A 22755-nucleotide genomic window follows, 5' to 3' on the forward strand; every position below is an offset into this window, starting at 1 on the left:
TGGTGAGCAGCTGGGGATCATCTGTGAGGGCAGTAAGTATGACTTCAGACTGCAGGAGATTCGGGACATGAAGGAAATCCTCATAATCAAACCAGTACGTTCCTCCCCTGGGTTGTAGCTGTGGGCGGGCAGGCTGGGGAGGTGGCAGGCACCAGAGATGTCAGAGCACGTCGACATATTCTGTCCTTCATTCCACCTCAGGCTGTGGTCTGTTGTTTTCACACAGTTTCCTGGTTGCCCATGTTGCGAGCGGTCGTTCTGCGTGCTTTGCCTATACTGCTCTGACAGTGTGACCTACTTCATTCCCTAGGGGGAGGAGATCCTGGTTGAATGCAACTTTCAGACACTGGATCGGTCAGGGATTACTTTTGTAAGTTTGTTTTTCTACCTACAAATCTTCCATTGCTTTTAATATTAGTTTATCACCATTAAAATCTTTTGGGCAGACATATCTCTCTTTCCCAAGCAAATACATCCCTGGCAAAAGCTTCTTGTGTCAGACACAATATCATAGACATACTGAGGCATGCCTTGCACAGTTGCTCCATGGCTGAAGAGTAGCTCTCCAGCAAGACCTTCTTACTATAGGCTTATGAACAGATCCCAAAGCTACCTTGCATCTAATACCATACAAGCTAACTCTTGTCCAAAATGTCAAGTGCAAGTAGCGAAACTTGCAGCTGAGTTGGTTTTCAATCATTGAACACCTGGATTTAGTGGACAGGGAGAAGTCAAATACAGAAACTGATGTAATCTGGCAGCTGGATCTGATTTGGACTTCTCAAAATATGAAAACATTATTTTTAGTTCTTCTTATTCAGACCAGGCGTCAGTTTTGCAGAACTTAGCATGTAAACAATTATTGTCATGCTTCATAACTTATTTTAGAGCGTATGACATGCAGAGGAGTTAATGACGTTATTGCACTTAGAAATGTGCACAAGAAACTGAGATTTGACCTAAAGAGGATTAGAGTTTATATTCACAGAGAGCAACACTGTTTGATTTTGTTGGACCCATTCCAAACATAGGGATCAACTGAAAAATTCTGATCTGGATGTCACAGTCAGTTAATTCCCTGAATGTTTTAGCTGAACTTTCCAAAGTTTCAGGTTTTGGGATCTTGTAGACTGAAATACAGATATAGTAGTCTTCCTGAAGGAAAGAATAAGTAGATTTAGGTTATAAAACCACAGAGCAGCCTATTTACCAGACTCTTGTGAGGATACTTTGATTCTCTGTTTCTAACTCTCAGACAAAAAAATTAATTCTTTTTTTTTTTTTTTCACCAGATAGGATCTGCATGAACTGTGAACAAGAGTGCTTTCCTGAGAAGAAATAGTTTCCTCATTGTGTCTCAGCAGACCTCTGAGTCATCCTTGTGTCTTTGCAGGGTGGGCCAAGCACCACGAATGAGATGTGTCTCACATTCCTCTTCTACTATTCTCATAACAACATCTCCAGTTGTATGGGTTACCCTGGTATTTTGTATGTTGCACACATACTCAAGCAGGAGGCCTCAGAGTGAGTCCTGAGTCAACATGTTTCTGGAGGTAGCAAAGCAAAATGTGGCTATGAAGAATGGCAAAAGGAAAAGATAATGAAAATGAAATGTTGCTGATAGGGAAGAAAGAGACACGTATCTAGATCTAACAAGTTGAGCTCCCTTGTTGCAGGAATCTATCAACTGTGATACTTTAACAATCTCTTCTCCTTTATCTGTTTTTCCCTTCCTTTCTTTTTTCCTCCTTCCTCATCTTCTCATAATTTGTCTTTTCCACCTCCCCATTGCCCCTTACTCTCTCCACACTGCAGTGGAAGGAATGATGGCCATGGACTTTGTTGACTGGGACAATGAGACTGTCAAAATTGCAGAGAAAACAGCCAAGGAGGCAGATCAAGTAGTCATGATTAAAACCATTACTGTAAGTCCCCCTTCTGAGCAATTTGTCATTGGGGAAATGGACTTGGCTCTGACGATCCGAGAGTAAAGTACAGCTGAGAGATAGAGCCAACACACAACACCTTGGGTAACACCAGCTATTCACAGCTTATCCATGGCTATAGGAACTGAAAGGGCTTACCTGAATTATGAAGTCCTGTTTCTTATGCTGCAGTTGCAAGTAACTGTCGAAGACATATTTAGTCACCACTTAACTTTGAACTTAAAAAGATAAAAATTATTCTCCAAAGAGAAAAAACACTCTTGTGTCTTCGTAATATAACAGTGCCTAGGGGGTGATGCCATGGCAGTGTATTTTTGACAGAGTGAGCAATAAAATAGTGCTGAAGGTCCCTCAGACAACATGCATACAAAGGCAGTTAGGATGATCCAGAAAATCCACATACATGGGACGTAGCTTCCTGGCTCTTACTTATCTGGCTGCATTTCAGTGCATCAGTCTGGTACCTACTCATCTTAGAGGTAAATTAGGGAAAAAATCTCTTAAATTGAGAAAGGATCAAAATTCCATCTTATTCTCCTCTCTCAAAGAGCTTCTCTGCTGTCAGAGAGGAGACCCATGTTGTGACTTTCTCTGAGATGGCTAGTTACACATCCAGACAGCAAGAAAACTGGCTAAAAAGCACCCAAAACTTGCAGTGTTATGCCAGTCTTGTGGCTCCCAACTTAAAAACATATCATGTAATTTTATTTTTCCCTCTTTCCTTCCATCCCCAGGAACTCCAGAGAAATGAGAGTGGTCTAATCAGAGACATTAATATTTTACAGCAGGCTGCCTGTCACAATATTTCTGGACACCTCTTATTGTCAAGTCTGAGGGCCACTGCAAACCTTCGTTTGACCGCAGTGTGCACTTCTGAATCATCAACCACCAAAGGAACTGCTTCACTTCCTCTTCTTTCGCTCACAGAGCTGGTGTTTGCTTGGCTTATCTTGGCCTCTGAGTATGGGAAGTGAGAGGCAGAATACCAGAACAGATCACTGGCCCGCTGAAGAAGTCTCTGTAATTACCACTTGGTAGCAGGGTATTCCAGATCTGATGGCCCTGAACAGGAGGGAATATTTACATAATAGAAAATTGTCTCCCTTTGGAAGAAATAGGTTCAATCGGCATTGGCATTTACTTGATTTTCATAAAAAATACTTTCTAGTATAGTTTGTTCTAAATCAGAAAAGCAATGTACTATAATGCAGTAAAGACAGGAATACAGTCATCTCTTCAATAGCTGCTGCTTAATTATTAAATCCAGAGCTTTCATAGATGGGCTACTATATGTATTTGCTCACTGGCATTTCAGTAATCATTGTCTAGTCTCAAGCTATCTACATACTCCCTGTGCTTAGGTCAGTATAGAAAACTAGGCTCCTTAGTTATTAAATAATGCGTTTGATTCTAAAACTAGTTCTGCCATATCCAGCAAGAAAGTATATATTCCAATGACTGCATAGCAGGGAATTTACCTGCTGATTGCCAGGTAATAATGAAGCAATGACTTGGTGTTTACTGAAAAATAGACCTTATACACTGTCATATAGCAAACCTATGAACTCCATTTTACAAAAGCTAAACCATTTGCTGTTCTCTTTTCTTATATTTTTTCTCAACGTATACGTGAGCATTAGAAGAGCAAATCTGATGATAGTTGTGTTCAACATATGTTCACCATACTGACCCTTCCAAATTTCAAATTACATACTGGTACTTTTCAACAAATTCTCTCCCCACTTTCCCCAAGGCAGAGTCTCTGCTTATTTTGACAATAATTGGTACACCAGGTAAAAACACCCTCAGACTTTAAAAGCAAGCATCACGAAACGGAGTGATTAGGAGGGTAACTAACCACACAGAGTGGATTCTTTCCTCATGGGGCTGATGAATATTTATTAGCTAGTAATTATCTTGGCTAAAACTGAAGCATGGACAGAAAAAAAGTAATATTTGCCTTGAAAGCAAGCTCATGAAGAGAATCCATGAGATTCCAAGAGAATCATCCAGACACGCAGAGCCATGTCCCAAATAAAACATACATTACTGAGATCACTGTGCTATGCTTAGTAACATGATCTGAATTCTCACTAAATATTTTCCCCTTCAAATTCCTATGAGAATACATCACATTCTGTCTCACTCACAGTGTAGCCAAGTCACAGCAAGGCCAGTAGTACAGAGTGACACATTCATCCTTCCTTGTACTTAATGAGCGCAAGAGGCGGAAGGGAAGGGAAGGGAAGGGAAGGGAAGGGAAGGGAAGGGAAGGGAAGGGAAGGGAAGGGAAGGGAAGGGAAGGGAAGGGAAGGGAAGGGAAGGGAAGGGAAGGGAAGGGAAGGGAAGGGAAGGGAAGGGAAGGGAAGGGAAGGGAAGGGAAGGGAAGGGAAGGGAAGGGAAGGGAAGTTCCAGTTGGAAGGGACCTACAACAACCATCTAGTCCAACTGCCTGAGCACTTCAGGGCTGACCAAAAGTTAAAGCATGCTATTAAGGGCATTGTCCAAATGCCTCTTCAACACTGACAGGCTTGGGGCATAGACAACCTCTCTAGGAAGCCTGTTCCAGTGTTTTACCACCCTCTCGGTAAAGAAATGTTTCCTAATGTCAAGTCTGAACCTCCCTTGACATAGCTTTGAACCATTCCCACGCATCCTATCACTGGATACCAGGGAGAAGAGCTCAGCGCCTCCCTCTCCACTTCCCCTCCTCAGGAAGCTGTAGAGAGCAATGAGGTCGCCCCTCAGCCTCCTTTTCTCCAAACTAGGCAAACCCAGAGTCTTTGGCCACTCCTCATAGGACATGCCTTCCAGCCCTTTCACCAGCTTTGTTGCCCTCCTCTGGATGCATTCAAGGACCTTCACATCCTTCTTAAATTGTGGGGCCCTGTGCTGGTTTTGGCTCGGATAGATTTAATTTTCTTCATACTAGCTAGTATGGGGCTGTGTTTTGGATTTGTGCTGGAAACAGTGTTGATAACACAGGGATGTTTTAGCTATTGCTGAGCAGTGCTTACACAGAGTCAAGGCCTTTTCTGCTTCTCACACCACCCCACCAGCAAGTAGGCTGGGGGTGCACAAGAAGCTGGGAGGGGACACAGCTGGGACAGCTGACCCCAACTGACCAAAGGAATATTCCATACCATATGACACCATGCTCAGCATATAAAGCTGGGGAAGAAGAAGAAAGGGGGGGATGTTTGGAGTGATGGCGTTTGTCTTCCCAAGTAACTGTTATGTGTGATGGAGCCCTGCTTTCCTGGAGATGGCTGAACACCTGCCTGCCCATGGGAAGTAGTGCATGAATTCCTTGTTTTGCTTTGCTTGCGTGCGCCGCTTTTGCCTTCCCTGTTAAACTGTCTTTATCTCAACCCATGAGTTTTCTCACTTCTACTTTTCTAATTCTCTCCCCCATCCCACTGGGGGGGAGTGAGTGAGCGGCTGTGTGGTGCTTAGTTGCTGGCTGGGGTTCAACCATGACAGGCCCAGAACTGCACATAGTACTCAAGGTGAGGCCACACCAACGCTAAATACAGCGGGATAATCACCTCTTTTGATCGGCTGGTTATATTGTGTTTGATGCACCCCAGGAGGTAGTTTGCCCTCTTGGCTGCCAGGGCACACTGCTGACTCATATTGAGCCTGCTGTCGACCAGCAGATCAGGCTGGGTGCTCGGGCTTCTACTGGCAGGTTACATGTGCCGTCAGCACAAAACCAAAATCTGGCATTTTCAATTGCCAAATGCTGCTATGCGCTAAGGTATTTCCTCCATTCACCGCACAATGTCGACATACCTGCCACCTTCTGCTCTACGAAAGCATTAGTCAAGTGGGAATTAAAAGCCTGGAAAGCCTAGAGTTGGTCTTGTTTAGACTAACCTATTCTAGTTGCTGCCGTTGCATATTAAGCACCCTTTGCCCTTCCCGAACAGGCTGGACCAATCCCACTTTATGAGTTCCCATCAGAAGTTACCTATAGAGGGGAAGAGTGTGTTTCTGAGCTGCACGAAACCCACATTCCTCAGGACACAGCAAGTCAGCTTGGTTCTGTTTTAGAAGAGCTGCAGACACATGACAGAGCCCCAAAGTGTGGCAGGGTCCTGTTTCAGCAGCGTTGAGTACATTTCCCTGTGGATCCGTGGCAAATGTATCATACTTTCAGGTGTCTGCTTTTGAGAGCACTGCCTTCTGGACTCCGCAGGGCTGGTCCCCATGATGTGCCATGAATCCACCCTGAGAGCTTCACTCTGCTTCCTGGGGCTGACTTCTGAATCTCTGTACTTTTCTTCTCCTTCCCATTTCACATAATAAAGCTTGTATTTTCAAAATACAAGGTGGGGGTGACAACGACAGGGTGTCAAGATTCGGAAACCCAAAATACCACTAAAGCCAGAACCACTCCTCAACAAAGGTGACGACGTGAACACCACAACCTTACATTTAACATGCTACTATCAAAAGATCAGTTAGAAGTAGGCTTCCCTTCTCATTACAAGTTTCCGTATTACAGAAAGAGGAAATAACTTCCTGCTGAAGGTTAGAGAGGGGAGGGAGCTAAGAGTCGTCCTCAGTCTAGAGTACCATTTTAAAAACAGCAGCGAGGGGAGAAAAAAAGGAGAAGGGGGAGCAAGAATGTCAGAAAATCTCATTTATGCTGACTTGAACTTGACTGAATCAACCAGGCCCAGACTACAGAAAGTCACTGATGTCCAAGGTAGGTCAATTGGTCTGCACTGAGCTTTCTTTGTATACTTCAGCCTCCCTACCACACGGTTTAAAAGAGTGCCATGGAGCACCAAAGCCCCAAAGAGGACAAAGGAAATATGGGAGGCAGAGCTGTGAAAAATGCGCAGATGGGATGACCACGTAACTTTTTTACCAAAATAAAGGGGACTGTTATAAGGTCTACTTTTCATTTATTAAGGTGCAAATGTGAGGGGGAGTTTCTTGTGTGATATTAAGACTAGTTTGTATCACTTTAGAAGATTATTCCATAGCTGAACCAGGCACGTGCTCACACAGCAGACTCTGATTCCTGCAGCAAACTGATCGGGAGATCGAGTGCCTAATGTTTCTGCTGTTCGAAGCAGTTTCATGCGTAGTCTGTTTCTGCTTGCTGAGCGTAGTAGGCATTGCTTCGGGGTTTTCTCCTCCTGGCTTTGTCTGTACAAACTACTTGTTTAATAAATCCAGCATAAAATGGTTCATGGATAGATTTAGTTTGATTTAGTATAAATGACTTTGCAAAATTCTAACCTAAAATTTATCTTTCTTTAATGCACTAAGAATTATTACATAAACTTTTGCACTGGTTTTGCTACATCTGCATAAAATCACATCCTAAAATAACAGACTTCATACACTTTGTCTCTGTGTTTCATTTTCTTTTTTCTTCGATTTCTTTTTAACCTTACTCTCTCTTTGACAGAAATAGTAGTTTCTATTTCTTGCCATCCTGTGCTTGTCTTCTGCATAAAGTGCAATCCCTTGGCATCTATTTTCAGATGGCTGGATGGCATTAGAAATGCCCCAGGAAACAGTGTTTCTATGACTTCTTTCAACAGATTAGCTCACGGCTAAATTGACAGGCCCCCACAATAGATGCCACCTGATTAAAAGTTCCGTTGTCCTTATAATTTAATCCATGTAGTCCTACTTACAGCTTTTATACAGTTTTTACATAATTTTTATGTTTCTTTGCTTGTGCCTTTCTAGAAAACCCCTATCAACTCTTTTCTTCTGTGTGTTCACTTAATTTATGCACAGTATTTCCCAGTGTTTGCACATATCTTACAGAAAAGAGCTCAAACACTGGCTTCTGTCTTCTTTTCTTTTTCCTCCAGTTTCCTATTTTCTCTTTGATAGTGGATTCCCTGGATCAAATGCATTGTTCACAAAGGAATGAAATTAATTCCATTAGCCAGAAGAATGCACTTACTTAAACTCATAGAAGACATCAACTCTGTATGGTGATAGAAACAGAGGGGCTCAGTGCTGTATATCAGGATGACTTTGAATGTTTTATAAAATTGCAACATTGTATTTCTTACTTTCTACCCCTTTTTTATGTGTCACTGCCCTTCCTTTCTTCCCCACGTGCTTTCTTCCATACGCATTTGTATTTATTATCTGCAGATGTTAGAATAGTTTTCACTTTTCTCACAGTCTTATTGTTAACTAGTAACCCCTTCAAATTTAGCATGATCTGCAGTTTTCAGGTTTGCTTTGATATTGTAGCCATTCTCACCACTCACATATGGATGTGAATTGAATAGGAAAATCAGACAGCCTTAGATATTTTTCTTCACTTCTATTTAGATTTAAAATGTGTGTGCATGTGCCCATGTCTCCTCTGTTATTGTCTGCACTGAAGATAAACCAGATCTATTTATGCTTATAGCAAGTCCTCTAAGGTGTGAATGCAATGGACAAAAATATTCAGGCATAGTTAAACACAGTCACATAAATCAGCTGTTGTCATGTGTTTAGCATTTCTCATAATTTCAGTCATTTTTGTTCCATTTAAATTGTTTCTCAACTTTCTCTTTTATCTGTTATTTTTGTCCACTTTTAGGTTCTACATATGCAGAAGTGAAAGTGCAATCCCTAGACACAAATGGTGCAGCTAGCTACACATCATCTGGTGAGTTTTTAGCTGTCTGCTAGAATGATATGAATTTAAACAATAAGAGGAGATGAGTCCATTCCTTATTTTCTGAAAATGCAGTGGTATAAAACCATATGGGAGACAGGAAGATACAGTTGTCTGCTTTATATAGCCAGAGCGGGGGGCAGGTGATGTGTTGCATTATATGCAACCAAACACTTGTTGGCTTCACTAATGTAGGAACACAAGGATATTTTGGGCCAGATCAAGAAACCATCTAGCCCAGCCTCCTGTCTCCAACAGTGGGCATAAGTGAACAACTAGAGATGAATAAGAAGAGGGTAGGCATACATGATACCTTCCTGTAATACTTTCACATGCATGCATCTACTCAGGGACTTCCTGAGACAGATGTGTTTCTATTTACATACCCTCAGTGGATTTCTCTTCTACAAACTTGCCCAATCTCTTCTTGGTTCTATACACAGCCCTGATTTCTGTAACGTCCTTTCATGAAGGGATCCACAGTTCTTTTTGACATCACACAAGAACCAGCTGCATTTTTTTACTCTGAGTTGGCCTCCTATTAGCTTCAGCTGATGTTCCCTGAAAGAGACAGTAAGCAGCCAAACCCTATCCGAGGTCTCAATGACATTCAGGATTTTATATAACTCTGACATAGCCTCTTCTTAGTCATCTCTTTTCCATACTGCAGAACTCTAGTCTACACTGTCATTTCCTGCTTCCCTTCTCTGAACCTTTCCCTGTATGCTTTTTGAAATAGGGGTAGTAGAACGGCATGCACCATTGAAGGTATAGGTGAATCATGGATTTATAAAACCATGTGGCAGACAAAACATCCCTGATCTTTGTTCGTTTCCCTTCTGAATAATTCCTAACACGTGAGGTTGTAGCATCTTCATCCTAGGAAATATTCAAACCTGACTGTGCACGGTCCTGGACAGCCTGTTCTACCTGATGCTGCTTGAGCAGGGAAGTTGGACTAGGTGATCTGAAAAGGTCACTTCCAACCTAAATGATTCTGTGACTGAGTGGTCAGGACAGCAGACCTGAAGTTCACACATCTCCTCTAGAACATTTTTATTTTTTATTTTTAATTCACATTAGTTCTGTTACCTTCTAGTCCCTGGGTGCAAAGATAGCTTTAAGAGTGGGATTACGAAATGGCATTAGTAATCCAGCTATCTCACACCGAATGTCTCTTGGAATTTGTTACTATATCCATTTTTTTATTTGGGCCATAGGTCTTCCAGTTCATGTGGCTCCTCAGAAGGAACTGCCCTAAAATGGAAGATCTACCCAGTTCTTACTCAGCCAATCCTGATCCAAGGGACTAATTTAGTTTCTCTACTATGGCCTTATCTTCTGAATGCTTACTGGATAGCCTACAATCCACTGGCCTACAGATCTCCAGCAACATACCTTCTCTTGATGTGTTTGAAGACACAGTGTGTTGGAAACACATGTGCTTGAAAACACGTGTTTGAAGTCTTTTCCTTCTCAAGTTCTTTCCTGTCTAACTGTTTTTTCTTATTTATAATTGTTGATCTCCCAGGGTTTGCAACACTTTCTGTTTTCTTCATTTGATGTCTACAGCTTTGGAAAGTTAATGGTCTGTTTCTAATAGCTGTGTCAACTTCTTTTTACCTGTTCCCAGAGCATTCTTAGTAAGTGCCTTGTATTGGCCATGTGTTGCTAGGATGCTGTCCTTCAATAATATATAGTCTGCCTGTATGGATTAAATTCTCTCTTAGCAGCCCTTTTTAGCTTCTTTTTAATAAGATTCCTGTAGTTCCCCTCTTTTACCCATTAGCACTCAATTTTTCCTTATGTAATCTAGTACTATGATGACTCTCTTCCTTTTAACCACTTCCCCATACGCATAGCATATTGGGATGCTGTTCAGTTACCTAACCACAGATGTCCAGAGCCATCTGGGAAGCATCAGGACATTCGCCCTGGCTTCATATGCAAATCTAGAAGGCCACAGATTCTTGGAGGTCTTGTGTAACATCTTCCAGGTCTGTGCAGCTATCTGATACCTGAGGGTATCTCAGATGGCAGAAGCCACCCATTTTCAGGTACCTGACATCTGAGTATTTTAGTCTAGGGTGGGACATTGCAGGTCTTCCCAGCTTCTTTTTCAGACATCTAATATATATGTAGAAGCAGGTGTGCCATAGCTGTAGTTTGCTTCTTAACACTTTATTTAAATGACAGTCAGTTTTGCATTTTCTGCTTGACTGTTTCTGCACTCTGACCTTTCCCTTGCCTGAGGACACATTGTTTTTGAAGTCACACATAATGGTAATATCACCCTAAACCGCTCTTTAGCCTGTGTCAGCTTCCTTTTCCTCATTTTAAGAGCTACTTACAACCTTCAGCCTCTGCCAGCTTGCTCTTATTAATTTTAAAAGTTACTTAAAACCTTCCAGATGTCATGTCCAGCAGCTTGACTCCCTTATAGTTAAGATGAAATCTGTTCCTCCAGAGTGTTTGGACACTGTGCACCAGGTGTGTCCCAAATTCCTGAAGAATCGGAAATCTGGATCCTTACCCATCTTCTCAGCCAGGTGCTAAAATGCTACCTTTTCATTTCTCCCTCCAGTCCTGCATAGGGTACAGGGATCATTTCTGGAATTGCCATCTTAGGATTCCTGGTCACCAACTTCCTTCCTACAAGCTTCCATTTTGCCACTAAAACTTGTCTCCACCCTTCCCAGTCTTGTTGGTAACCACATGGGCTAGTGTATCAGTAGCTAGTTTGCACCTATCAAATAGATTTGTTCATTAGTGCAATCAACATATTTTCAGGGTGCAACCACTTCCTGACCAAACCTCGTCAGGCAGAAAACTTGACAGCACAGAGTTCTTCTTGTGTGCCTACTTCTTTCAAAGACTGGTTTAAAATCAGTCTAGTTTAATACTATACTAAGTATGACAGCTTTTTAGCATTTCAGTAATTCAAATAGTAATGCACAAGTAGATGTGAAAATGAGGTTACCAGACAGACCAGACCAGATATTGACTGCAGTTAGGATGAAAATTCAGGATGGCTTCTTCATTTAGCTAAAAATGTTTACTTTACAGAGCAGGCGTAATAGCAGCAAAAACCTCAATTTAGCTTTCAGATCCTAGTTGTCACACAGACACCATAAACATCAAAGATAGCAGAAGGGGTAAGTAAATACTCTAGCAGATATGTGAAGCAGGGTGAGATGGAAAGCTCTCCTTTACCTTTTAATTCAGTGTCTGATGAGTCCAGTCAGCCACTGACCTTAGTATTTGTCCCCTCTTGGACCTGCTTGTGCTCTATAGCACCTGGCCTGTATCCACTGAGTTGGCAGACTAATGAGTATCGCAAGGATCCCCTTGAATTAAATCCTGAACAAAAGTCCATAAACAGTCAAAACAGAAAGAGGAGACAGTTCATCTCCTCTGAAAAATTTGCTTTGTTAGGAAGTATAACATGGCAGGACCTTTATCTGGGTTGATTGGGTTTTGCTTCTGTAGTATTTTGAGAGGGCAGATAAGGATCCTGGTGAGCACTTAACTCTAGTACCAAGTGCAGCAGAATTTAACAAAGTATTCTAGGCAATGGCAGAAGGGTTCAGTTTGAATGTCTGTCATGAAAAAAAAATGTGTCCACAATGTATCTATCACAAGAACAAACATCAGAAGGGACAGCACTGAAGGGCTTTGCGTAACTCGAAACAGTTGTCTCAGTGTGAGCCTGAAAAGAGCATCTTTGAATGAAGACAAAGGGTTCCTTTCCCAGTTGTTCTCCTAATCTTTATTTTTGCTGTCTATCTGTAGGTAAAAGCTGTTGCTCCAGAACACATGTCTCTGTATTGGTTGCTGTGATAACCCTCCTACTGGTCTTAGCGGTGTGTCTGATACTCCTGTGTAAGTCCTGCTAAAAATGTAATAACTGCAATTAATTTGTGACTGTCACCTACGGACTGACATCTAAGTCATGACATCCAAAACCAGTAGGAACAGAAGGCTAGTTTGAAGGCATAGGCTAGTAGTTTTTAGCCAACTATGGCTGAAAGAAGAAATCTGTAAAGGAGTTGAGTCATTTGAAAGTTTAAAATTCCAAAAGAAAAAAAAAGCCAAAACCCAATTACAAAACCTGACAATGTTCAAACAATAAATAATTTATTATACAAATGTTTTGAAGAAACAAGTAAGGATTAGATAATGCCTATTAGTAATATGATTGCTATCCATGATAATATTTCAAGGAGATGATCTTGTATCATGTCACCAAGATGTCCATAACACCAAAAATCTTTAAATAAATATGAATAAATGCTCATTTGAAAGAGGTAGCTAAGTCACAACTTAAAGGAATTTGTTTGCACTTTACTCAAATAAAAGCCTAGTACTAGGTCTCTCTGCATATATATCACTGAGTTCATAACTATCTTTGAACTACATAAACAGATATATTTTTTTTAAGAAATAAAGCATTCTTATCTCCATTAGAAAAAACCCCAAATTTTAATAGAGCCATGTGGTACTTCCCTTTGATTATTTTCCAGGAATAATTTTAAAATTTCAGATGTGGTTGCTTGTTTCTTTTTATCCTTTGATAGTTGAGCAAGCTTAAGAGTTTTCCACAATCAGTCACACTCAAGTCCCAGAGCTTGCCACCTACTCAGAGATGCTCATGGGGACACTCTTTGTGAAGACATGCCAAAACCTTTGATCCATGGAACTTAAAAAATAGGGTTGGGGGAGGTAATTGTTTTTTTCTTTTTCAAGGTAAAGAGTAAAGGACAGATGTCTGATAGTGCTCTGACCTTTATAAAACTTAAAATACCACAGGAAAGGCAAAATTAAAAAAAAAACAAACCAAGACAAAAAACCACAACAGAACAACACAACATAACAAGGTGAAACTACCAGCATTTAATGGAGCTTTAAATCAGGAGCTGAATGAGGGATTAATGGCCCCTCATTCAGGGGTTTGATTCAGGTCTGGCTTCAGTTAGAGTCACTTTGTTTGGTTCAGCACTGCCTCAGTGAACCAAAAAAACCTCCTAAGAAACTTGAGATCTAGATCAAACTTGAGAAACTAAATCAAATTAGTTTTTAATTTCAATAGCATACAGTTTTCACTTGTACTTCAAATGAAAACTGTTGCCATTTTGACTGTTTTATTTCTAAGTTTTAATTTTATATCAGTTTTCTGTATGGTTTTGTTTTGCCAAATATACTGTTGTTGACGAACAGCTTGTTTAAATGAACTAAACTATCACCTCTTGATATTGCTCCATCATACAAGAGGTCTGCAGGCCAGAAGGCTTTTCAAGTTCTGTTCATGAAAATGACAACAATTTTACTCAGTGGAACCTGACCAGAAATTTTTATGATTTTTATGGTAGCATCATATTATTTTCTTTTTTCTTGAGAGAAAATTTATCTACTAGTAAGTAAAAAATTGGCCCTGCAGTTCATGAGCTGGTCTTCCAACAACAGGCAGGTCTGACTTTGTTTCAAATGCTCCTTCATATGAATTAAATTTTGCTCTTTTCTGAAACCAGAAGCTGATACCCAGCCTCAAGACATATACATATAAATGCATATATGCATGAAAAACATGATTTCCAACTGATTTTTCTGTTTTACTTTTCCCTGTTGCTCTAGGGATTCAGTAAAAGACAAAGAAAGCCTTGATGTTCTCAATTAGCATATGACTAAAGCACCATAAAATTCACAGTGTTAAGTTGCTCCAATTAGAAAATAACACATTGTTGCTTTGTTAGGTTTTAGTGCCTTTGAACTGTTTTCAGTAATGCTGCTGTCTGAATCTCTCAGGCAGATTTCAGAGTTAAAGCTGACAGTACGCCAGGAGAAAATCTTGACTCACCATTTATGTGTTGTAAATTCATTTCCATCTACTAGGAGAACCAGTGGGGTGGTGTTCATTTTTGTAATGCATACCAGTATGCATTCATTTCTAATTTTTCATGGAAATAAACGTTTTAAAATTATGTTAGGTATTTTTAGTACAAGTATTTGGTACTATTATATATTAAGGACTTCAGGGTATCTTTACAAGCACTTCTGCAAGCTTCCACCCAGAGGCTCAGGGTATATGCAAAACCCAGCTTCTTCATCTTCTAAAATGAAATGGTCCTTATATTTGTTCATATTATGTTTTTGATAAATTTTCCTGAAGAGTAAATTCTGTTTCCCCTTCTTCCAAACATGTGGTTGCTTCTTCAACTTCTCAGTCCTCAGCTTTATCTTCATTATTTCCACCACGACTATCTGGTTTAATACTCTATAAAATATAATATATACTTTATCGTGTGTATCTCTGTATACAGGTTTGGATGTAATTCTATATCCCAGAGCTTTAAGAACGTTTGTTTTCAAATGTTCAGACATGCATCTTTCCTTGGGGTTCTTTTAATAGTGATATCTAAGACTCAACTTCTCCTACACCAATATATTGTAAGTTAATCCCTAAAAGGAACAGGGCAAATCATACAATTTAGTCTCCCCAAAATTAGACTTTTATTGATCAACTTTGACCTTTGAATTGTAAATGTAAAAACAGTATTATACATTGTCAGCATTTGGTTTTAGGTGCTAAAGTGAAACTTTTTTCTCACAACTCCAAAAGTCTAGTTCTTGCTTGCTATCAGGAAAGAAATGTAGATTAGTAGGACTTCCTAGGCAGTGTGTTTTTGAAGTCTATAGTGGCTTTTACAATTCATACTTCAGCAATTTGTAAAAGAGTAGTTCGACAACTGTTTTGTACCAGGAGATGCCAGCTCATTATGATCCCTGTACAAAAAAAGGCACTCAGGCTCTGTAAGGTATTATTTAAAATGCTATTTATTAGAGCTGATGCTATAAAGAAAGAGAGGACAGTATAGAAAATCTTAGGTCCCTTCAGATGCTGGGAACCCTGAGCAAAATTACAGAACAGAAGAACTTGGCCCTGGGGCTCTGTTTTCTGGGAAAGCATAATATTTCTCAATATATTTCCAAAAATATTCCCAATAATTTCCCAAAATAATTCTGTTATTTCACTCTTATTTCCTTTCATCACTCACTGTCTGGCTCTAGGCTTACAGAAAGAGCTGATTAATCCTTTGTACTAAAATTGAGACTCATTTATGTCACTGCTCTGTTTGGAGTCTCTGGTGGTCCTTGAAATCCTTCTGGACAGATACATGGGGAGAAGCGATATGTTGTATAAGGCAAGCATATATCTCTTAATTATTTCAATGTTGAGTATTCTACTGAATCATTTAATGTAGTAGTTGAGGGGATATTTCAGCCATTAGCAGTATTCGTAGTTGCCAGCCAAAAAAAAATCTATATTCTCTTTATGATTGTCATAGGGCTAAAAGTTGCTTCATTTGGCTATGAAGAACTCTCTGGGATGGAGTTGGTAGAAAAAAATCTCCACATGTTAAAGGGTGGTCATGTTGTTTCTCACAACAGGCAAAAGTGTGTCTAGTGAAAGGTATTCCCTTTCCTGAAAACCTTTGCCTTCCCAGTATTCTTTGTTTCTTGAGGAAATAATTAACTTCTGCAGCATTCTCTGAAAACTGAGTATCTTATCGGAATAAGATATTCAATGAGGGCACAAATGCTCCTCAGGATTTTTGTCAATAAAAATTTGGCTACAGAGAACGTATTGGAAGAAGAGATGCTACACTTATGATAAAATAACCTATTTTTGCCAGAGGTGGGTACAAGTCCTACTGTACTATAGGGTCTTGCATCTGTAAGGATGCATAGGTACTAGGGAACTGGTTCTACCCCAAGGAAACTAAGAGCTCAGTATTGCCACCTTCCTTATTGATAGTTGCGGTTTGGATGATTTGGGCTAGTAATCCATCCTTTCACTACCAATTTTCAATGTCCAGAAGAGATTAGGTGTCACCTAGTCTAACTGCCACTCCACTTCTTTTCCCTCATCTTATTTTTGAGCTTACTGCTTGTAAACAAAGTTTTTTCTTTTAATATTCTGTTTCTTTATTGTTTGCCTCTAGTATGAAGTCTGCAGAGATGTCAGTTCCTTCATGCTCCATGCCATTCTGGTACAAGTTTCTTAGAACTTTCTTTAATCCAATCCTTTTTCTCATTTTATATATTCTTTTTTAAAAGGAATTTATCAATTCTGGTTTCAAGTATAAGAATTCTATCCCTACAATTTTTAGTTTAATGTTTCTTTACTGTTATTATTCATCCCTTCATTGTTCAACTCCAAATAACCTCAAAGATGCCTGCTTAAACTTTGTTATAGACAATTTAGTAACTCCCAGTCAGTTGAACTAATAATACCCATTCATGGCACAGGCAATTGTGTCTTTAAAACTGAGGTTTCCTGAGCAGAGAAGCTGGGAGAATCTCAAGATTTTCTTACTGCTACATGGAGCCAGCTGGAACGTAATCCTCCTTTAGTGTGTTAACTGAGAGTTATCCCTGAGCTCCATACTTTCAACAGAATCTTGGGGGCAGTTTCTAAACTGATAAAACCAAAGCCCTGAGAAGACATGAAAAATACATAAAATCACATGAACTTCTCTAGTAAACTAAGCATAAGTTTATTTCATCTGACGCCTCAGCTACTTTCTTCACCCTCTCAAAACTTTTTTTCCTTTTTCTCTGTGACAATTTCATACAGTCTAGCTAGCCATCAGATAAAAATAAATTTGTAAGCCTCCCTCCACGGTGCCTTTTTCTGGGAATCAGAAGCCTCCCGTGGAGCACAAGTCCCTCACAACCACTGCATCAGAAGAAAGAGGAAAATCAAGGCTATTTCAGCCTGAGTATCTGCTTTAAAACCTAAAATAAACACTGTTGTCTGGGGGAGCAACACTTAGACCAGTGGAGCACAGGTGTGCTCTGCCTGAATATCTCACCCCAGTTGTTTTGGGGTAGGAGCAGGCAGTGCCCACAGCTCCAAGCTGTGTAGGAGCATGCTTAACCAAGAACAGATTGGCTTTAGCCAATCTTACTTCTCAAAGACGGCTCTTACTTCTTACTGCTATAGTTACGTGTATACTATCCACCACATTTACCATTTTCTGGGAAAGCATAATATTTCTCAATATATTTCCAAAAATATTCCCAATAATTTCCCAAAATAATACTGTTATTTCACACTTATTTCCTATTCTGAAAATGTGCTGAGCATTTTTTGTTAAGTTTCAGAGTTAGGCTCTTTGGAAATCTGCTCCATAGTGTGTTACTACAGGTGGTTTTTTTTCAATGGAGGAGCAAAAAGGTGAGGAGTAAGCATTTTGTGTGGGATGATGGTGGGGTCATCATCAAAGAGGTCCAGAAGACCTCTAACAGTGTATGGCAAAATGGTCATCCATTCAAAGCAGAAATTGTATTCTTATTTCCAGATCATCGAACTGCAAGCAGCCCACCTGACTCAAAAACGTTCTCCACCACCCAGGAAGAGGCAATAGGTAGGTAATCCTCTGTCATTCAAAAGACAGTTTCCAGCAGCCTGTTAGATTGCCTTTTAAGGGCGGGGAGTTATAGATTTTGTTCAGAGGAAAAACAAACAAACAAAAAGTCTGACATCTCAGGAATAAACAGCCTTATCCTGTACACTCATAGGATGAGCTCTCGAGGCCAGAGACGTTTCACATTTTCATCTTCTTTAAAAGTAGTGCATGGTCAGCACTGCATTACTGTTTCAGAGGGAAGAAGAACTGATTTACTCCTCTCATGCTAGTGCAGAGGAGCCCATGGCTAGGTGAATGGACATGAATGTAACAGTCCCTTTGGTATCACAGCATTGTAGTGAGCCTGATGGATCCATGTGCCCATACTGCTTTTCAAATACCCCTCCATTTTTAGCATTTTAACTAAGTGCAATTCCCTTTTTCTGTTTAGGAGCTGCTGGATAACCAATAAAACTATATCATGCAGTCCCTGTCTCCCTGAATCATACCACCCTTTCCAGGTCCCATTATCTGTTCCTCCTGGTACCCTGCCTGGCAACGGAGAGAAACATTCTTTCTTTCAGTAGCATCACTATTGCCATATTTTGCAGCAGGCAAATAAGACTTTTGAAAACTGAAAGCTGCTTTTTGCCCTGACCATTTCTCTTTATCTCCTGAGCAAAGACTTAAAAGGCTGGATAATGTTATCTGTGATTCCACTTCTCTGACTCATGCCTAGTGACTCTTGGGCTCGCATTAGCTACAGAAACTGGCAGGGATCCCTGGTGGTCTGGTGAAAATTGTAAGCAGGACTGCACAGGTACTTTTCTGGCTGTAACTTACTCTCTTACGTTTCTTTTGTAATGGGATCCTTTCGTTAGTGTGAACATGGATTTTTCCACACCTATTATTGCCTCCTACAGGCTGCTCCCCACGTTGGGAAAAAAAGGGGAAGAAATGCTACTTCTTTTCTGAAATCCAGGGAAAAAAAGACTGGAATGCCTCCCGTAAAGAATGTACTGACATGAATTCAGACCTGGTGATCATTGACAACATGGAAGAACTGGTGAGATCTAAATTCATGGGGTTGCTTCTACGGTTGCTTGACCTGTATGCCAAAGGGCTGACGGGTTACATTTGTGTCTTCTCATGTTAGATGTCTTTGGGGGTCTATAATACTGCTAGCCATATACACCAAGCACCTCTGTATGGTGACAAACACCTTCACAGTAAGATGCATCTTGCTTCTTGAAGTCTTGCATCTGGAAGCTTTTCTCCCCAAGCATGCTCCCATGGGAAGGAGCGAACTCTCTGCCTTCCTGACTTACGTTTTAAAGGGATTTAGCACACAAACCAAGACCAAGCAAGTCAAACAGACACTTATTTGTGAGAGCCATTGCTTTGACAAAAACTGAAAAGGCTTTCTCATAACAATCAGAATAAAAAAATGTTTCCAGGTATCAAGTCACACCTGGCTAACTACAATATATAGCTTTAATGGTATCACAGGTGTATTATTCTACTTAATCTATTCCTAAGAAGCCCCAGGAAGAGAGATGAGATTAAATAAAAATGGAAAAATTCAGCCTCTGAAGCTGTGGAAAGAGATGGTGTGGCTGGATGCACACTGTTCTTTCTGTGTTGGCTATTTAACACTAAGCTTTCTGTGTACCTCTGGTGAAGAAAATGTAATTTTAATGTATTATCATTGTTTGTTTCCTTTCTAGCATTATCTTACTTCACGATCAAGTGGTTATTACTACTTACTTGGTCTCACATACTCTAAGAGCGAGAATAAGTGGAAGTGGATTAACGGCATGGAACATAGCACAAACATGTAAGCTTATTCCAGCAAGACACTGTGATGCAACAACTGGAAACAGTAAAAAAAAAAACAAAAACCCAGAGCCAACAACAGAGAGTACAAGCAAGATCAGGGACTGCAATCTGTAGCAATCTGATTCCTTGAGATTGAGGTGCTTTAGCACATCCCTGTGACAAGTCAAAGGGAGCCCATTAATGAGTCACGTGGAAGCACAGGCATGTCACATCAGGATGGCAAGAGAGGACACAGCTGTAGTTCTAGTGAGGAAGGAGGAATCTGACTAGATGGAGTTCAGTGGGGAAAGAAAGGATGGACCAGGCAGGTACAAGAGAGAGTGTGATGTCAGCATAATTGAATGGAGGCTACGAAAGAAGGGGAAGGTCTCTGGATGGGAAAGCATAGCCCATATACTTTTGTTGAGGTCTGGGGAAGAAAATTAAGGAATGGGAGGGAGACTCCAACAAGGCAGCTTCTAATCCCACTGACAATAATATAGCTTAGCAGCAAGGCCAGGTGCCACTCTGTCTTTCATGGAAGTGTTACTGACTGCATTGCATCCAGCTAAGTCAGGAATGCAACCTAATTTGACTTTCTCTCCCTGTTTAGGTTTCCCATAGGAGGAGACTTTACTGACTATTTCTGCACTGTCATTGGACATGGCAAAGTAGAAACTGCATCCTGTGGTGGATCCTCAACAACACAAAATATGTGTGAAAAAGATGCAAATGTTTCAGAAAGGCAGAAGGAGAGCTAAAAACAAGAGGTCCAGGCAGGAAAGTAATCTCCAGCTTCCTGTAGGAATGGCAGATGGAATTTGTCTCATTTATCTTTAGCTGCCTAAATATCTAGTCAAAGGGACTCTTACAGGCTTCCTCTAGACGCCTTGCCAAGCTTAGCACATTATTTCCCAAGATGGATGTCTGAGACTAGATGGATCCTCCTCTAGAGGAGCCTGCATTTTCACACATTAGGAGTCTGGGTCACTTGCTCATACCAGATGCCTGACTTTCAGGCAGCCACTGATAGGTGATATGAGTCTAACCTTGGTGACAAGCGTGATCACAAACAGATCCTATCTCTCATAGACACATGCATATATACCCTTACCCATACACAGTCCTGCTTGTGCACAAGGAGACACTTCAAAGCCTTGCCATGCAGTGGTCTTCCCTGCAGCCACAAGTGAAGGTTAACACATATTTATATTTTGGATCCTGTAGAAAAGTGCAACAACACACATTGCCATGTGTCATAGATATGATTGACAGGACAAAGTCAAATGTGTGTGTGTATAAACTTTACTTTGTAAAAGACTGTTAAAAAACAACACTGGATACCAGACCCTGTGGGGCTGAAATGTGATTCAGCAAAAGGGAAATGATCCTACACCACAGCTCTGTGCATAAAATCACCACTAGTCCTGTGCAGGTCAGGGAAAGTATATCAGACTTAGACAGCCTTGCTGGGGAAGGGCACAGAATCAAGAGCAGTAGAAACCACCAAAGCCTGAAAAACAGAGTCACAGTAATAGCTCAAGTGGACAGAAAATAGTCAAATCAAAAACACAGTTACCTGTGAAGAAGCTGGTAAGAAGTACGAGAGTGACCTACAGAGAATGACAATACAGCGGACTGTCCTGTTTTTCTTGGATAATGCTCAAAGGAGAAAATCATGAATGAGGGTTTTTCCTGCACAGAAAAGTTAGAGCCAACACCCAAAACAGGTGGTATCAGTAGAGCAGAGATGTGACCAGCAAACAGTGAATATTACCAAAGCTCTTCCAATGTGCTTCAGTGGCTCTTGGGACCCTGGGGCTTTTGTGACTCTGAGGGTTGTCATTCTTACCATGCTCTTTGAGGCAGAAGCATTCCTACTTAAAATGGTGCCATTCATGGTGCTCTCCTTCATCTGCAGGGTGGAGGAAGCTCTGTGAATTCCTTAAAGTGATAGTGATATCATACTCTCTCATTGGAAAAAAAAAAATTTTTTGCTTAATCAAAGAATTTCTACTCGGAATGTTGTGGCCAAGGGTAGTGAAAATGGAATCATACAGGAAAAACTCTCTCATTCTGACTTAAAAGCACATTTTGATGTCCCTCAGACAAGCAATACTTCTCACTGCCCTCATTCATCAAGACTCTTTTGAAACATATTTGTAGTTCCCCCACTGACCTTTAATCACCAAATAACAATGTAAGAATATGTAGCTGTAACAGAGTAATCTAAATGGAATAAAGCAGAATCTAAACTATTATTTCAGAAGGAAGCTGTGCTGGACGGGCTATTTGTTTGTACTCAGTTTACTGGAGGGGGTGGGAGAGGGCTCTATATTGTGTTATGGAGCAGCCTGGAGGAGGGCTGCCCTTTTATTTTCATATTCCAGCTGCTGCCCTTTGATCGGGTGGGCTCTACTGAAGGTGAGGGGCAGGGAAATATCTCTTCCCTGGCAGACACTGGACCTAGGGGGAGTTTGGAGGCTTCAGCAAGCAGCAGATCCAAGCAACTATGCATCAGAGGTGACAGAAAGGCGGAAGCTGCCCTAAGGCCACTGTGGAACTACATGAGTCCATCAAACCCAGAAAGCCACAAAAAGTTGCAGGACTAAGGAGCAAACACTGCTTACAAGGAAATCTCTAACAAGGGAAGAAGTCTGATTTAAAGTGGTGTGTTTACTCTGCCTCTTTGCTTTCCTTGTTCACAAAGTTTTCTTTTTCTGGTTTTGTTATCTTAGTTTTTAAATAAACTTTAAGTTTACAGTTTGGGATTCTTTGATTATCTTTTGGCATGCCCACTGCAAGGAAAAGGTGAAACATTTCACACTAACTCTGACTTGGTCAGGGTCTCATCCTGATGCCAAGGACAGAGAATCCCAAACCAATCCAAACCTAACCTCTCAGAGCTTCTGTGGTTGGTGCCTGCAGA

General features: G+C 40.7%; 1 protein-coding gene across 2 annotated transcripts; it reads left to right on the forward strand.

Moving 5' to 3' along the window:
• The first annotated feature begins 6535 nt into the window (after positions 1 to 6535).
• On the forward strand, positions 6536 to 22133 carry LOC140646505 (C-type lectin domain family 5 member A-like). Of its 2 annotated transcripts, XM_072850553.1 has the most exons (7): positions 6536 to 6660; positions 8521 to 8589; positions 12391 to 12480; positions 17961 to 18026; positions 18932 to 19074; positions 19736 to 19845; positions 20440 to 22133. In XM_072850553.1, the coding sequence occupies exons 1-7, from the start codon at positions 6579 to 6581 to the stop codon at positions 20585 to 20587; spliced, it is 708 nt and encodes a 235-aa protein (XP_072706654.1). In that variant the 5' UTR covers positions 6536 to 6578; the 3' UTR covers positions 20588 to 22133. The 2 variants fall into 2 exon arrangements, with proteins under 2 accessions (XP_072706654.1, XP_072706663.1); XM_072850562.1 differs by lacking the exon at positions 12391 to 12480.
• Positions 22134 to 22755: the final 622 nt, after the last annotated feature.

This window comes from Ciconia boyciana, chromosome 1 (genome assembly GCF_034638445.1).
Source record: "Ciconia boyciana chromosome 1, ASM3463844v1, whole genome shotgun sequence".
Lineage (NCBI taxonomy): Eukaryota > Metazoa > Chordata > Aves > Ciconiiformes > Ciconiidae > Ciconia > Ciconia boyciana.

What these genes read in the sequence shown, in the direction of transcription:
- LOC140646505 (XM_072850553.1), top strand. Translation starts at nt 6,579, where the DNA reads ATGTCAGAAAATCTCATTTATGCTGACTTGAACTTGACTGAATCAACC. An exon ending in AGCTAGCTACACATCATCTG is followed by an intron (nt 8,590 to 12,390) that starts GTGAGTTTTTAG and finishes GTCTATCTGTAG; the next exon opens with GTAAAAGCTGTTGCTCCAGA. An exon ending in ATGGAACATAGCACAAACAT is followed by an intron (nt 19,846 to 20,439) that starts GTAAGCTTATTC and finishes CTCCCTGTTTAG; the next exon opens with GTTTCCCATAGGAGGAGACT.